At 53.9% G+C, this 16,634-nt stretch overlaps 3 protein-coding genes across 3 annotated transcripts in view; 1 reads left to right on the plus strand and 2 right to left on the minus strand.

The window, feature by feature from the left end:
- Positions 1-16,634, minus strand: part of RPL36 (ribosomal protein L36) — a 459,247-nt gene that overhangs the window by 411,102 nt on the left and 31,511 nt on the right. The window lies entirely within an intron of this gene.
- Positions 1-16,634, plus strand: part of PTPRS (protein tyrosine phosphatase receptor type S) — a 138,867-nt gene that overhangs the window by 64,529 nt on the left and 57,704 nt on the right. Inside the window, exons 3-5 of the mRNA XM_050771030.1 lie at positions 5,408-5,553; positions 6,163-6,304; positions 14,442-14,630. Of these exons, the coding sequence (XP_050626987.1) occupies positions 5,408-5,553; positions 6,163-6,304; positions 14,442-14,630 (477 nt within the window). The remainder of the gene's footprint in view (positions 1-5,407; positions 5,554-6,162; positions 6,305-14,441; positions 14,631-16,634) is intronic.
- Positions 1,716-5,230, minus strand: LOC126943291 (60S ribosomal protein L32-like). Its single transcript, XM_050771880.1, has 2 exons — positions 5,220-5,230; positions 1,716-2,118 (listed from the first exon to the last, which is right to left on the minus strand). The coding sequence occupies exons 1-2, from the start codon at positions 5,228-5,230 to the stop codon at positions 1,716-1,718; spliced, it is 414 nt and encodes a 137-aa protein (XP_050627837.1).

The raw sequence follows: 16,634 nt of genomic DNA on the forward strand, positions 1-16,634 counted from the left end.
CACAATTGTTCCCTTTTTTCTTTTTTCCTTTTTTTTTTTTTTTTTTTTGAGACAGAGTTTTGGTATGTCGCCCAGGCTGGAGTGCAGTGGTGCGATCTCAGCTCACTGCAACTTCCACCTTCTGGGTTCAAGCGATTCTCCTGCCTCAGCCTCCTGAGTAGCTGGGATTACAGGCGCGCACCACCACGCCCGGCTAATTTTTCGTATTTTTAGCAGAGATGAGGTGTTCACCATGTTGGTCAGGCTGGTCTCGAACTCCTAATCTAGAGAGCCCACCTCAGCCTCTCAAAGTGCTGGAATTACAGGCATGAGCCACCACGCCCCGCCCTTTTTCATTTTAAAAAATCATGCAGGCCGGGCGCGGTGGCTCAAGCCTGTAATCTCAGCACTTTGGGAGGCCGAGACGGGCGGATCACGAGGTCAGGAGATCGAGACCATCCTGGCTAACACGGTGAAACCCCATCTCTACTAAAAAAAAATACAAAAAAAACTAGCCGGGCGAGGCGGCGGGCGCCTGTAGTCCCAGCTACTCGGGAGGCTGAGGCAGGAGAATGGCGTGAACCTGGGAGGCAGAGCTTGCAGTGAGCTGAGATCCGGCCACTGCACTCCAGCCTGGGCGACAGAGCGAGACTCCGTCTCAAAAAAAAAAAAAAAAAATCATGCAACTATACTTTATTTGCTATACTTTATTACCTCTTGCTTATACACACCCCCTCCATTTAATAGTTTATCTTCTTGTTCCTACCCTAGTAGTTTATTTTAAAAAGCATCCTGGCCGGGCGTGGTGGCTCACGCCTGTAATCCCAGCAAGTTGGGAGGCTGAGGCAGGTGGATCACCTGAGGCCAAGAGTTCGAGATGAGCCTGGCCAGCATGGGGAAACCCTGTCTCTACCAAAAATACAAAACTTAGCCGGGCGTGATATGCACCTGTAATCCCAGCTACTCAGGTGGCTAAGGCGGAAGAGTCTGCTTGAACCAGGGAGGTGGAGGTTGCAGTGAGCCGAGATCGCTCCCTGCACTTGAGCCTGGGGGACAGAGTGAGACCCTGCCACAAAAATAAATAAATAAATAAATAATCAAAAAGCATCCCGAGGCCGGGCGCGGCAGCTCACGCCTGTAATCCCAGCACTTTGGGAGGCCGAGGCGGGCGGATCATGAGGTCAGGAAATCAAGACCATCCTGGCTAACACGTGAAACCCCGTCTCTACTAAAAATTACAAAAAATTAGCCAGGTGTGGTGGCAGGGGCCTGTAGTCCCAGCTACACGGGAGGCTGAGGCAGGAGAATGGCGTGAACCCGGGAGGCGGAGCTTGCAGTGAGCCGAGATCGCCCCACTGCACTCCAGCCTGGGCGACAGAGCAAGACTCCGTCTCAAAAAAAAAAAAACAAAAGCATCCCAATGTGAGAGGATCCCTCGAGGACAGGAGTTCGAGACCAGCCTGGGCAACGTGGCAAAACTCAGTACGAAAATTAGCCAGGTGTGATGGCACGTGACTATAGTCGTAGTGACTCAGGAGGCTGAGTTGGGAGGATCGCTTGAGCCTGGGAAATTGAGGCTGCAGTGAGCTATGTTCATGCCACTGCACTCCAGCCTGGGCAACAGAGCGAGTCCCTGTCTGAAGCAAAAAGGCATCCTTCCCCCCACCCCCACCCCTTTTTTTTTTTTTTTTGCAGTTTCTACGTTTATTTAAACACAAAACCTGCACGTGAACTCTCTACTCATTTTCTTCACTGCGCAGCCTGACACTGGGGTGGGTGACTCTGATGGCAAGCTGGGCGGCCCTTTCCACGATGGTTTTGATGGCTTTGCGGTTCTTGGAGGAAGCACTGTGAGCGATCTCAGCACAGGGAGGTTTGTTGCACATCAGCAGCACTTCCAGCTCCTTGACGCTGGGGACCAGGAACTTCCGGAAGCCACAGGGCAGCATGTGCTGTTGGTTTTTGTTGCTCCCATAACCAATGTTGGTCATCAAGATCTGGCCCTTGCACCTTCTGGGAACCCTGTTGTCAGTACCTCTGGGTTTCCGCCAGTTACGCTTAATTTTGACATATTGTTCTGACTGGTGCCAGATGAACCGCTTGGTTCTCTTTTTGACGATCTTGGGCTTCATGAGGGGTCTGAGGCAGCCATGATACCAAGGAGGAGACGACTGCCACCTCCATAGGCAGTGCCGAGGAAGAGAGGCTTTTCCCCCTTTTTTGTTTTTTTTGAGATGGAGTCTCACTCGGTCGCCCAGGCTGGAGTGCAGTGGCACGATCTCGGCTCACTGCAAGCTCTGCCTCCCGGGTTCACACCTTTCTCCTGCCTCAGCCTCCTGGGTAGCTGGGACTACAGGTGCCCGCCACCACGCCCAGATGATTTTTTGTATTTTTAGTAGAGATGGGGTTTCACCATGTTAGCCAGGATGGTCTCGATCTCCTGACCTCGTGATCCGCCCGCCTCAGCGTCCCAAAGTGCTGGGATTAGAGGCGTGAGCCACCACGCCTGGCCTTTCCCCCTTTTTGTATTTATGTAGTATTCCGCTGCTGCATCGATAGCCTGGCATTCGCTTCATCAGTTCCTTTTTATTGGATATATAGGCTGCTTCCTGAGGACTCTTGTAAGTATGTTGCAGCCCTCAAAACAAAACAAAAAAATTAGCAGGGCATGGTGGCGGGTGCCTGTAGTCCCAGCTACTTGGGAGGTTGAGGCAGGAGAATGGTGTGAACCCGGGAGGCGGAGCTTGCAATGAGCGGAGATCATGCCACTCCACTCCAGCGTGGGCGGCAGAGCAAGACTCTGTCTCAAAAAAAAAGAAAAAATCTCAGCAGTAGCTCCATTCATCTTAGGGGATACGTTGTAACATTCCTGTGAAAGGAAATGTAGTATCCCTCTGGGAGATGCAAAGGTTACTGTAAAAATAGTCAATAAAAAGGAAACAGTGTTAATGAATTCTCCACAGATATGGTAGCCTGTCCCAGGTGCAGCTGATTGAGGTTACTCTAGGGTGTTAAAACAGGGGTACTCAGCCTGGTGCAGTGGCTCACGCCTGTAATCTCAACACTTTGGGAGGCCGAGGCAGGTGGATCACAAGGCCAGGAGATCGAGACCATCCTGGCTAACACCGTGAAACCCCATCTCTACTAAAAATACAAAAAACATTAGCCGGGCATGGTGGCAGGCACCTGTAGTCCCAGCTACTTGGGAGGCTGAGGCAGGAGAATAGCGTGAACCCGGGAGGCGGAGCTTGCAGTGAGCCAAGATCACGCCACTGCACTCCAGCCTAGGCGACAGCGAGATTCTGTTTCAACAAAAACAAAAAAACACGCGTACTCCAGGCTGGGTGCAGTGGCTGACACCTGTAATCCCAGCACTTTCGGAGGCCAAGGTAGGTGGATCACTTGAGGTCAGGAGTTCGAGACTACCCTGGCCAACATGGTGAAACCCTATCTCTACTAAAAATACAAAAATTAGCCAGGCATAGTGGTGCGTGCCTATAATCCCTGCTACTCGGGAGGTAGAAGCAGGAGAGTCTCTTGAACCTGAGAGGTGGAGATTGCACTGAGCCGAGATCGCGCCACTGCACTCCAGCCTGGTGACCTGGTGACAGAGCGAGACTTCATCTCAAAAACAAACACACAAAAAACACTCCTACTCCAGACTTTACTGCAGAGACTGAATGAGTACATCAGATAGTCATGGAGGGTGAAGAATGTGGGTGTGAAAGCCAGCCTGGGTCAAAGGAGCGTGTTCAGCTCAGCCACTGCCTGGCTGCATGTCCAGCCAAAGCGAGTCCCTTGTCTGATTTGTGTCTCAGTTTCCTCCCATATAAAATGGGGATTGCAGAGCCGGGTATGGTGGTTCACACCTATAAATCCAGCAACTTGGGAGCCTGAAGTGGGAGGATTGCTCAAGGCTAGGAGTTTGAGACCAGGCTGGACAACATAGCTACTTGGGAGGCCAAGGTGGGAGGATCACTTGAGGCCAGGAGTTCCAGACCAGCCTTGGCAACATAGTGAGACCCTATCTCTATAAGACGGAGTCTCACTCTGTTGCCCAGGTTGAAGTGCAGTGCTGTGATCTCGGCTCACTGCAGCCTCCATCTCCAAGGTTCAAGCAATTATTCTGCCTCAGCCTGCCAAGCAATTGAGATTACAGGTGCCCACCACTATGTCTGGCTAATTTTTGTTTCTTTAGTAGAGATGGGGTTTCACCACGTTGGCCAGGCTGGTCTCGAACTCCTGACCTCAGGTGATCCTCCAGCCTCAGCCTCCCAAAGTGCTGGGATTACAGGTGTGATGGCCTGTACCTGTAGTCCCAGCTACTTGGGAGGCCAAAGTGGGAGGATTGCTTGAGCCTGGGAGGTCTAGGCTGCAGTGAGCAAAGACCGTGCCACTGCACTCCAGTCTGGGTGACAGAGTGAATCCCTATCTCTTAAAAAAAAAAAAAAAAAAAAAAAAAAATAGAAAAGCCCAGGCGCGGTGGCTCACGCCTGTAATCTCAGCACTTTGGGAGGTCGAGGCAGGCGGATCACGAGGTCAGGAGATGGAGACCATCCTGGCTAACATGGTGAAACCCATCTTTACTAAAAATACAAAAAGTCAGGCGTGGTGGTGGGCGCCTGTAGTCCCAGCTACTCAGGAGGCTGAGGCAGGAGAATCACTTGAACCCAGGAGACAGAGGTTGCAGTAAGCCGAGATCACACCACTGCGCTCCAGCCTGGGCAGCAGTGCGAGACTTTCTTTGAAAGAGAAAAAAAAAGAAAATGAAGATCAGGATGTCACTGCCCCTGCATGCTGTTGGAGAGGTTAAATATTAAATATTAAATATTACTCCCCCTTTCTGAGCTCCTGCCTCTAGCTCAGACCACTCTCGTGGGCACTGACCCCTTGTGTCCAGCCATGTCCTGGATGCCTCCCAAGAAGCTGGAGCTCTGGGTTCAAATGCTGGCTCTGGCTTCATATCCCATGGTCACCCCCATGCTGGGTGCCTCCGTTTCCTCACGTGTCTCACCAGGGAATTAGACCAAGTTACCATCTGGCAGGTGTTTTCAGGGCCCTCCAGGGTTTGGCTGGTCACCATGGAGGGGGGTTCAGGTGCTGAATTTAGGGACCCCACATCTCACGGGTCTCCCGTCTTTCCCAGTGGCAGTGTGTCTGAGCAGGCGTGCCCAGGTGAGGTTGTGTCCACGTGTGGGCAGGTGTGGCTGTTGCAGGTGGAAGTGTGGATATGTGGCTACCTGGGTGCCATGGCGGGGGGTGCGGTGGGAGGGTGTTCATTGTCATCCTTGCTTTCCTCCCTCTGTCTCCATTGGCCACGTGGCATTTCTATGGGCAGAGGGTGGAGGGCAGGTTTTCGTGGCTCTGTGGTATCCTAGCCAGATGCCTGGACCCATCAGCTCCCCCCTTCTTTCTGCCGTATCCCCAGAGCCCCCCAGGTTTATCAAAGAACCCAAGGACCAGATCGGTGTGTCCGGGGGTGTGGCCTCTTTCGTGTGTCAAGCCACGGGTGACCCCAAGCCACGAGTGACCTGGAACAAGAAAGGCAAGAAGGTCAACTCTCAGCGCTTTGAGGTGAGTCGGGGTGGGGAGAGGCAGCCCGGGGTCAACGCTCCCCCAAGGCAGGGCCACAGCACCTCAGCCACAGAAGACATCGTGGACACATTCCCCAGGTGGAGCCCAGGCATCGGTGGCCGGGCAAGTGTGGCTATGCAGACTCCAGCTGGGGCCCTGCCCGCCTCACTTGTTCTACCAGCTCCATGCTGTGTGGCCTCAAGCAAAGCCCTGCCCTCTCTGAGTCTTCTTCGCAGCTCAGTGTACACAGCACCAGTGCACACAAAAGGAACTTTACAACTCTGAATACGTGCACATGATCACACATGCACATTGCCACATTCCGCATGTCTTCACACGCCTTTGCATGCCTGTCACATGGGCTTGCAAACATTCATCGCAGTCACACATGCACACAACACCCTGTTCTCACATGTACCCAAATCTGGTCTCTGTCTCCCAAGCATTTATACTGGACACCGACACACATGCACATTCAGCCTCCAGCTCTTCTCCCGGTCACCCCCAGGATCATGGGGCTGACTGCCATCCCCCTACAGCCCAGCCTAGACAGGAACCTTCCTGGGGACACCAGCCTCACCCTGTCCTTTTTTCCCCTGCCCACGGCAGACGATTGAGTTTGATGAGAGTGCGGGGGCAGTGCTGAGGATCCAGCCTCTGAGGACACCGCGGGATGAAAACGTGTACGAGTGTGTGGCCCAGAACTCGGTTGGGGAGATTACAGTCCATGCCAAGCTCACTGTCCTCCGAGGTATTGGGCTCCCCAGGGTGGGCGGAGGATGAACCGGGCCCTGGGCTTTGGGGACAAGCACCAAAGGAATACATGAAAGTGAGCCCAAACCTTCCTACTTTGGTTTTTTTGGGAGGACCTTGATCTCCCTTCTTGAACCAGTAACACTCTCAGGGCCCAGAGCGTGCTGGTGGGGATTTATTGTGCCTTTGTAAGAAAGGAAGGAATTGAGAGACTAGAATCATCCTAACTTATAATCTTCATCATGTGCTTCTGATGACAAGAGGTTGATCCAACTCAGATGGGTTCAAGCAAGAAAGATAATTGATGTGCAGAATTAAAATTCCGTGGAGTGGCTGGCTTCAGGTTCAGCTGGATCCAGGGGCTCATTGAATTTTCTCAGAGTTCACTCTCTGTCTCTTGGCTTTGTTTCCTTCTGTATTAATGTTATCCTTAGTGCGACTTCCCCCACCCCCAGTGAACTTGGATCCCATGCCCCTCCCTGAACTAATCATTATGGCTCAGGAGGAACAAACACTCTGATTGGCTGGACTCCTCCCTGGAGCCAAGAGTGAGTGTCATTTCGCCAAAGGAATAAGGATAAACAGGATTGGGCATTGCGGCTCACACCTGCAATCCCAGCACTTTGGGAGGCTGAGGTGGGAGGATCACATGTGAGACCAGACTGGGCAACATAGTGAGACCCCATCGCTACAAAAAATAAAGGATGAACAGATGCTAGGTAGGCAAAAACAGCTGCCCCACTTCCCCAGACATTCACACGGGCCTATGGAGCTGCTTGCTGGCCTTGTTCAGGTGCAATTCTTTTTTTCTTTTTGAGACAGAGTCTTGCTTTGTTGCCCTGGCTGGAGTGCAGTGGCACTATCTCAGCTCACTGCAGCCTCCGCCCCCCACGTTCAAGTAATTCTCCTGCCTCAGCCTCCCGAGTAGCTGGGATTACAGGCACCCGCCACCACACCTGGCTAATTTTTGTATTTTTAGTGGAGACGGGGTTCACCATGTTGGCCAGGCTGGTCTCAAACTCCTGACCTTGCGTCATCCACCCACCTCGGCCTCCCAAAATGCTGAGATGATAGGCGTGAGTCACTGCATGCAGCCTAAGTGCATTTCTGGAACAAGTCGCAAGGAGTTGATAGGGGGCTGTCTGAATGATGCTGTTTTATAATGAGGAAGCAATTTTGTGAACAGACTCTTGTTCAGCATCATTTCAAACAGCCCCCTACAAACCCCTCGCCCAACTATTCTGTGCTGCCTTCTCCATTGCAATTTGGTTTTAGCACTGGGCCCAGCCTGTGGAGCTTAAGTCCTGGCTGCCACTTGGTTGCTGTGTGACCTAGGGCAAGTTAATGAACCTCTCTGAGCTGCAGTTTTTTCATCTCTAAAGTCGGGCCGGGTGCAGGGGCTCACGCCTGTAATCCCAACACTTTGGGAGACTGAGGCAGGTGAATCACCTGAGGTCAGGAGTTCAAGACCAGCCTGGCTAACATGGTAAAACCCCGTCTCTACTAAAAATACAAAAATTAGCCAGGCAAGGCGACGTGCACCTGTAGTCCCAGCTATTCGGGAGGCTGAGGCAGGAGAATCGCTTGAATCCAAGAGGTGGAGGTTGTAGTGAGCTGAGATCACACCATTGCACCCCAACCTGGGCGACAAGAGCGAAACTCTGTCTCAAAATGAATGAATGAATGAATAAAAATAAAATGGCTGGGCACAATGGCTCATGCCTGTAATCCCAGCACTTTGGGAGGCCAAGGTGGGTCGTGAGGTCAGGAGTTCAAGACCAGCCTGGCCAAGATGGTGAAACCCTGTCTGTACTAAAAATACAAAAATTAGCTGAACGTGATGGCGGGCACCTGTAAACCCAGCTACTCAGGAAGCTGAGGCAGGGGAATCGTTTGAACCCGGGAGGTGGAGGTTGCAGTGAGCCGAGTTGGCGCTGCTGCACTCCAGTCTGGGTGACCAGGGCAAGACTCCGTCTTGGGGAAAACAGAAAAAAAAAAAAAAAAACCGGTTAATAATGGTTCTCACCACAAGGGGTAATTCTGTGAACCAGATGAGTGAGTGAGACAGGGAGAGAGATTAGCACAATGCCATATTTGGTCAATTCTACTTCCCCGTTATTACGTTCACCACTATGAAGATTCTGGTTTAGTAAGATGCTTGTTACCAACTCTTCTGCAGCTCTCAAGTGGGTGGGCTATACCTGTCACCCTCAGAGACATCCCAACCATGAGTATGAGCCACTGCCAGCCGTTAGCTTGGAGGTGACCCCTGCATGTCGCTTCCCAAGATGAGGCTATTCCAGTGTCCTCCAGGGCAGCCCAGCTATGAGCAGCTTGGACTGGGAGGGGGTATCACAGCTGCCCTAGGGGTACTTGATTTCAGACTCTGGTCCCATGAAACTGAGACTGGCATCACAGGCGAGTGACCTGTGGAGTCATACAGGCTCCCTCCCTCAGAAAGGCCCCGGGCTTCGGCCTGTAATCCCAGCACTTTGGGAGGCCGAGGCAAGTAGACAACTTGAGGTCAGGAGTTTGAGACCAGCCTGGCCAACATGGGGAAACCCCAGATCTACTAAAAATACAAAAATTAGCCAGGCATGGTGATGTGCACCTGTCATTCTAGCTCCCGGATTCTTGGGAGGCTGAGGTAGGAGGATTGCTTGAACCCGGGAGGCGGAGGCTGCAGTGAGCTGAGATTGCGCCACTGCACTCCAGCCTGGGTGACAGAGGGAGACTCCATCTCAAAAGAAAAGAAAGAAAGGCCCCGTGCTTTTTAAAGCTCTGCTGTTGGCCATGTGCCATGGCTCATACCTGTAATCCCAGCACTTTGGGAGGCCAAAGCAAGAGGATCACTTGAGCCCAGGAGTTGGAGACTAGCCTGGGCAACGTAGAGACCCCATACCCCACTGTCCGAGTCTCTACAAAAAAAAATGTAAAACGTAGCCAGGTGTAGTGGTGCCTGCCTGAAGTCCCAGGTGCTTAGGAGGCTGAGGCAGGAGGATCCCCTGAGCCCCGGAGTTCAAGGCTACAGTGGGCTATGATCACGCCACTGCACCCTAGTCTGGGTGACAAAGCAAGACCCTGTCTCTAAAATGGGGGCGGGGGGAGGGGAAAGAAAAGATAAAACCCCTGCTGTTGCGGTCTGGAAAGTCTTAATACTTTTCTAACAAGAGACCCCCTCATTTCATTTGCCTGAGTCCTGGAGCCCGTCCCGCCGGGGGATGGAGGGAGGAGCAGGGGTGGAGTCAGCCCGCTGTGGCCCGCCCTGCTCCTCCCAGCAGATATTTTTGCCCTGACCTTTCCCGGGCACAGACGGAACAGCCTCCTCTTTTCCCGTGCCAGCCTCCACGCTGAGCACTCAGGGTGTTCAAAGGACAAGCTGTGAAGCCATCAACTGCCTGGTCCCCGGGAGTCTGGGAAAAATGCCCCCTGCATCCATCCACACACTCTTTTTTTTTTTTTTTTTTTTTTTTTTGACACGGAGTTTTGCTCTTGTTGCCCAGGCTGGAGTGCAATGGCGTGATTTTTGGCTCACTGCAGCCTCCACCTCCTGGGTTCAAGCGATTCTCCTGTCTCAGCCTCCTGAGTAGCTGGGACTACAGGCGCCCACCAGCACGCCTGGCTTATTTTTGTATTTTTAGTATACAGGGTTTCGCCATGTTGATCAGACTGGTCTCAAACTCCTGACCTCAGGTGATCCACCTCCTTGGCCTCCCAAAGTGCTGGGATTACAGGCATGAGCCACTGCGCCCAGCCCACACTCTTTTTCTCTCTGCTCTCCAGCTGCCTGGAGGGGCCCGCTTGGGCTGAGAGCTCATCCTTCCTGCCGGGGCCCAGGGCCTCGGATACCCTGTCCCCGCCCCACCCACCTTGCCACCAGCCCTGAGCTCCAGGCACCCCCGGCCAGTCACTGGCAGTTGGCGGGGGACCATCTGGACTGCCAGGGCCACTCCCTGCCTCCCTCCTCCTCTGCCATCTGATTGTGGACCCCGCACACGCCTCCCGCACTGTTGTTTTAATTAAACTCCGAGGAACTGGGCACAGTGTGGTTCGCGATGTACGTTTTCATTTAATTAGGTGCTCTCAGTAGCATCAGGCGGCCGAGGCCTCCCCCTGCACCCTGGCTGGCTGCTGCCCACACATGCTCACGGGGAGCCCCGCGGGGCCACATGCACATGGGAAGTGCTTACATGTGAACACGTGTGGGCGCAGGGCAAGCTTGAGCATGTACAAGCGTGAGCACACATACCCACGTATGAATGAAATACAGGGTTCTCGTCCTCATCAAAGCCACCCTCGTAGGCACACGGGCATGCACACACACACACGGGAATGCCCACAGACCCAGCTGTGGGCACCAAGACCAACTGACTGAGGCCCAGTCATTTTGGCCCTAATCTCTGATGATGTCATCAGTAGCCAATCAGAGCCAGTTTCAAGGTCATCCGGGTCCCTGGCCCAGGAAGGACGGACAAGAGGCCTGAACCTCCTCAGACAGCATCCAGCCACACCCCCTTCAGGGCCCCGATGGGTCCAGACCCGGTTGGGTGGAGGGCTTTTGCAGCCCATCCCGCTCAGCTGCTTCTGAGCTCAGCCAGGCCTGGGTTCAAATCCTTGCTACATGCTGGCTGTGTGACCTGGAACAAGTGTGCGTCTGCCTGGGCCTCCGTTTCCCCCTCTATGAAAAAGGCTTGGAGGAGATCACAGGTTCTGTTGCCTGCACAGTGCCTGGGATGCTGTTAGTGCTCAGGGCTTTCCACTGGGGCTTTTCCCCATCAAGCAGTGACCCCTGGGCTGGAACTGCTGCTCTCTTGTTACACTGGGGAGGCGGGGATTGATTCTGGCTTCACCTCCCTGGATCCTGCCCACCTCTCCCTTGCCCCATCTTGGCCTCCTGCCTTCCTGCTGCTTGCCTGGGGCTCAGTTTCCTCCCAAGTTGGTGGCTTCCTGGCCACCTCTGTCCACAGCCACCCAGCCCTGTGCCCCATGTCCCATCTGGGCCTTTGTAAGCAAATACATGTGTATTCTTTTAAACAAACAGCAACATTGTCTACACCAGGAAGCGCACACTTTTTCTCCAGAGCACCAGAAAGTAAATATTTTTGGCTCTACAGGCTGGACGGTCTCTGTCACAGCAACAACCCAAAACTCTGCCATCGTGGTGGGAAAGCTGAGAAATGAATGGGTGTGGCTGTGTGCCAATAAAACTTTATTTATTTATTTATTTATTTGAGACAGGGTCTCGCTCTGTCACCCAGGCTGGAGTGCAGTGGCGCAATCTCGGCTCGCTGCAAGCTCCGCCTCCCAGGTTCACACCATTCTCCTGCCTCAGCCTCCCAAGTAGCTGGGACTACAGGCGCCCGCCACCACGCCCAGCTAATTTTTTTGTAGTTTTAGTAGAGACGGGGTTTCACCATGTTAGCCAGGATGGTCTTGATCTCCTGACCTCGTGATCCACCCGCCTCGGCTTCCCAAGGTGCTGGGATTACAGGCGTGAGCCACCACGCCCGACCAATAAAACTTTATTAACAAAAACAGCCACAGGGCCACATGTGGCCCTGAAGCCATCATTTGCGGCCCTTTACCCCCTCCCACTCCAGCATTCCTACCAGATACAGACGAGCTGCCTATTTCTTGCACTGCGATTGGTCACTTTTTTGTCACTTGTCCTTTGGAATGGAGTTGGGCGGGGTGGGGGGAGCGGTTATGAGTCTGCTCTACATGGCTGTTTCCTAATTTTTTTTTTTTGAGACAGAGTCTTGCTTTGTCACCCAAGCTGGAGTACAGTGGCGTGATCTCGGCTCACTGCAACCTCCACTTCCTGGGTTTAAGTAATTCTTTTGCCTCAGCTTCTCGAGTAGCTGGGATTACAGGTGCCCGCCACCACGCCCGGCTAATTTCTGTATTTTAGTAGAGACGGGGTTTCACCATGTTGGCCAGGCTGGTCTCGAACTCCTCACCTCAGGTGATCCTCCTGCCTTGGCCTCCCACAGTGTTGGGGTCACAGGTGTGAGCCCCTGCGGCCGGCCCATCTTGGTTTGTAGAGCACCCTGGATGCGAGGCAGACTGTCACTCAGCCGGCTCAGCTCATCACCTCAGCCCAGAAGCACGTTCCCACCGGTCAGGGAGCTCTGGGACCAGGAGCTCCCAGGAAGCTGAGTTTCTCCTCCTTGTCCCCCGACCCCATCACCACCAGTCTCCATCTACCATGGAGGGGAGCTAGAACCTCGCCACCCAAGAGGGATACCGAGCGCTGGAGACCTGGGGCCACTCACCGTGCTGGAGGATTGAGTGCTCAACCAGGATTGAGTTGTTTGTTCATTGATTGAGCTCCTACTGTATGCCCGGTTCTGCGCTGGGTGCTAGGGACGCAGATGCATCATTTCAGAGTTCCCTGCTGCAGATAGGACAGTGGGGAGTGTAGGGGCATTTAGAGCAAGGTTGTTGGAGCTAGTCCCAGGTGGTGTTCCAATCAGTAGACAGATGCGGGAACGGGAATTCCAGGCCAAGGGAACAGAACAGGTGACCCGAGGGAGGGGGCTTGATGACTTTGAGAGCCGTGGAGGCCAGCGTGACTGGGCCAGAGAGAAAAAGAGAAGGGAAGGTGGCAGGGGCCGGCAGCAGACAAGCAGCCGGGGCTCCTTCTGAGGGTGGTGGGACCACAGAAGGGTGTACCGCGGGGGAGCAGTGTGGTTTATGTTTAGAAAGGCAGGCGGGCGCGGTGGCTCACGCCTGTATTCCAGGCACTTTGGGAGGACAAGGCGGGCGGATCACAAGGTCAGGAGTTCGAGACCAGCCTGGTCAACATGGCAAAACCCCCTCTCTACTAAAAGTACAAAAATTAGCCGGGTGTGGAGTGCATGCCAGTGCCTTCCAGCCTGGCCATCAGAGAGACTCCATCTCAAAAAAAAAAAAAAAAAAAGGTGTCTTCCAGGCCAGGCACAGTGGCTCATACCTGTAAAATACCTGTAATCCCAGTGCTTTGGGAGGCCGAGGTGGGAGGATTCCTTGAGCCCAGGAGTTCGAGACCAATCTGGGCAACATAGTGAGACCGTATCTCTATATTTTATTTTATTTTATTTTATTTTATTTTATTTTTTGAGACCGAGTCTCACTCTGTCGCCCAGGCTAGAGTGCATGGGCGTGATCTCAGCTCACCGCAACCTCCATCTCCCAGGTTCAAGTGATTTTTCTGCCTCAGTCTCCCGAGTAGCTGGGATTACAAGCGTGCACCATCACATCTGGCTAATTTTTGTTTTTAATAGAGATGGGGTTTCACCATGTTGACCAGGCTGGTTCTTAAACTCCTAGCCTTAAGTGATCCACCTACCTCGGCCTCCCAAAGTGCTGGGATTACAGGCATGAGCCACCGCGCCCAGCTGATTGTCTGTCTGTCTGTCTGTCTACAAAAATTTTTTAAAAGATAAAAAGAAAGGTGTCCTCAGGCTGCTGTAAATGAACCCACTCAGCGCTGTGGACCCTGGGGCCAGGTTTGTGCTTATACATAGCAGGAGGCAGAGCATCTCTGAGCCCCACCCAGTCCATTCCAGGAGCACCCACCCCCAAGTCATGACAACTTCAGATATCCCCAGACATCACCCAGTGTCTCCCAGGGCAGCAGAGTCACCCCCCAGTGAGAAATATTCTAGCCTGCTCAGTTCCCTCACACAAGCCTCCCTCTTGTACAGAAGAGGGACCCAGCCAGGTGCAGTGGCTCATGCCTGTAATCTCAGTGCTTTGGGAGGCAGAAGCGGTAGGATTGCTTGGAGCCAGGAGTTTGAGACCAGCCTGGACAACACAGCGAGACCCCCTCTCTACAAAAATTTTAAAAATTAGCCAGGCATGGTGGCACGTGCTTATAGTCCCAGCTATTCAGGAGGCTGAGGCAGGAGGATCACTTGAGCCCAGATCATTGAGACTGCAGTGAGCTATGATTGTGCCACTGCACTTGAGACAGCAAGACCCTGTCTCAAAAAAAAAGAGAGAACTGACTGTAAAGGATGGCACCCAGGGCTGAGGTCACGCAGCCAGGCAGGAGCCGGACACGTGGCCGGGCACTCCCTGAGCCCCAGGATGGAGGGGTGGCCGTGCAGTGCTCAGAACCATGCCCATTTCTCTCCCGTCTCTGCCCTCAGAGGACCAGCTGCCCTCCGGCTTCCCCAACATCGACATGGGCCCGCAGTTGAAGGTGGTGGAGCGGACACGGACAGCCACCATGCTCTGTGCGGCCAGCGGCAACCCTGACCCTGAGATCACCTGGTTCAAGGACTTCCTGCCCGTAGATCCTAGTGCCAGCAATGGACGCATCAAACAGCTACGATCGGGTGAGTGTGTGTGGCTGACAGGACGTGGGAGCCTCGGAGGGCAGCAGGGGGCGGGGAGCATCTGCAGGCCCCAAGCTGTGGGGACTACTGGAGGACAGACAGAGACAGTGTGCGGCCATGGCAGGCATTGGCACTGGAGGAGTGGAGGCAAATGTCTTCAAAGCCACACACTGAGGATATTAGGGGGCACAGATGGGCATGAGTACCGGGGAGCTATAGACAGTGGTAGAAGAAGAATGCTTCAACACCTGGCCAGTGAAGATATAATGGTGCAGACATGCACAAGGGTAGGGAGTCATGTAGGGCCATGGTGGGGGGAGAGCGTCTCCCATACTCAGGCAGTGAGATCACGACTGTCACCCACAGACTGTTGTGGGTGATAGGAAGCCACTGAGGGGGCTGGGCACAGTGGCTTATGCTTGTAATCCGAGCTCTTTGGGAGGCCAAGGCAGAAGGCTTGCTTGAGGCCAGGAGTTTGAGACCAGCATGGTCTATGTAGCAAGAGCCTAGTCTCCAAAAAGAAAGCAAGCAAGCCACCGAGAATGGTGGGTATTGGGAGTGCCCAAGCATTGGGAGACAGACAAGGAGAAGTGTCGGTGAGCCATGGAGGGTGAAAAGGGGAGACCAGCTTCAATGGGTATGTAATAGGGAGCTATGGAAGGTGGCAGAGAGAGAGCATCCTCTATACGGAAGCAGTAGGCATGTCCAGTGAGAATACAATGGGACCCAGACAGGCAGGAGTAGTGGAAGCTATGTAAGGCAATGGTAAGTGTCCAGAGGTGACAGGTAAGGTGATGGGGAGCCATAGAAAACTACAGGGAGAGAATGTCTTCAAGGCTGAGCAGTAAGAACATCATGGGACAAAGACGAGCAGAGGTGATGGCGGGGCTTCAGGTCTGTAATGGGGCACCGGCGGGCAGTCCAGCCTCTCTGTTCAGGCCCTGGGGGAGCTAGGGAGACCTTGGGACACGCAGAGCCTTGGGGATGGGCGGTTCCACCATTGTGTCTCCACAAAGCACCCACGTGGCCCATCTGCGGGTCCATCTGTCTGGGGGACTGTGTCTGCGTGTGTGTCGTCCCCCTGCTTCACGACATGTCCACGTGTGCATGTCTGGGCTCCCCGTGCCGGCCTGGCCTGCCTCCCGTGTGTGGGCACAGGTGTGCAGGCCTCGCCGCTGTCATACATGGGCCTCCCTTCCCCCACCCGGAGCAAAGTGTCCGCCTGCATCTCGGCCACACGTGCACCCACGTTGCAGTCACTCCCGTGCCTGTGCGCACAGGGCGGTGACCCGCGCACGTGCCTCTCAGCCTGCACCTCCCTAGTGCTTGTGCGTGGGGACACACGTGGTGGAGCTGTGTCTCCCTACATTGGGAGAGCACACGTGTGGCTGCACATGCGTGTGTGTCTGTGTCATGGATTTACTGTTTTCAGTTGTGCCGGGCTTGACGCCCTGCCTTCATTCAGGTCACTGTTGAGATCACCCTGCACCTTCACACACACACCTCCTTTTGCTTTCTCTCTCCCCTTCCTCCGAGGACCCCGCCACGGAGTACCCCCCTCGCAGCAGTCCCTCCCCAAATCATCCCCAGTGCCCCGCACTCACTGCCCATCCTTGCCCCCCACCAAAGAGCCCACCTACCCGTTCTCCGCTTTCTGCTCCTCCTTAGTGAAAACCAAGCCCCGAAAAAGTTCAGACATGGAGCCCAGAATCTCTTCCCTGGAGAGACTCAGACCTCACACTGCAGGGACAAATTGCGTCCCCTCTCCCAGCCCGGCTGAGGATGTTTGCAGCTCCGAGGCCTCTGCAAGCAGGGGAGCGGTGGCCTCAGTTTCCCCATAAAACATGCCTATTTCCTTGTGTTCTGGTGACCTCTGCAGGATCGAATGTCTAACGCCTGCTAGGTGCTTAGTGAACATAAACCACTTTAGGAACCGTAAGAAATGTTATTATTATTATTATTATTATTCTGAGCGTCCCCCTCTCCTCCCCCGCCCTCCCCTCC

This window comes from Macaca thibetana, chromosome 19 (assembly GCF_024542745.1).
Source record: "Macaca thibetana thibetana isolate TM-01 chromosome 19, ASM2454274v1, whole genome shotgun sequence".
NCBI lineage: Eukaryota > Metazoa > Chordata > Mammalia > Primates > Cercopithecidae > Macaca > Macaca thibetana.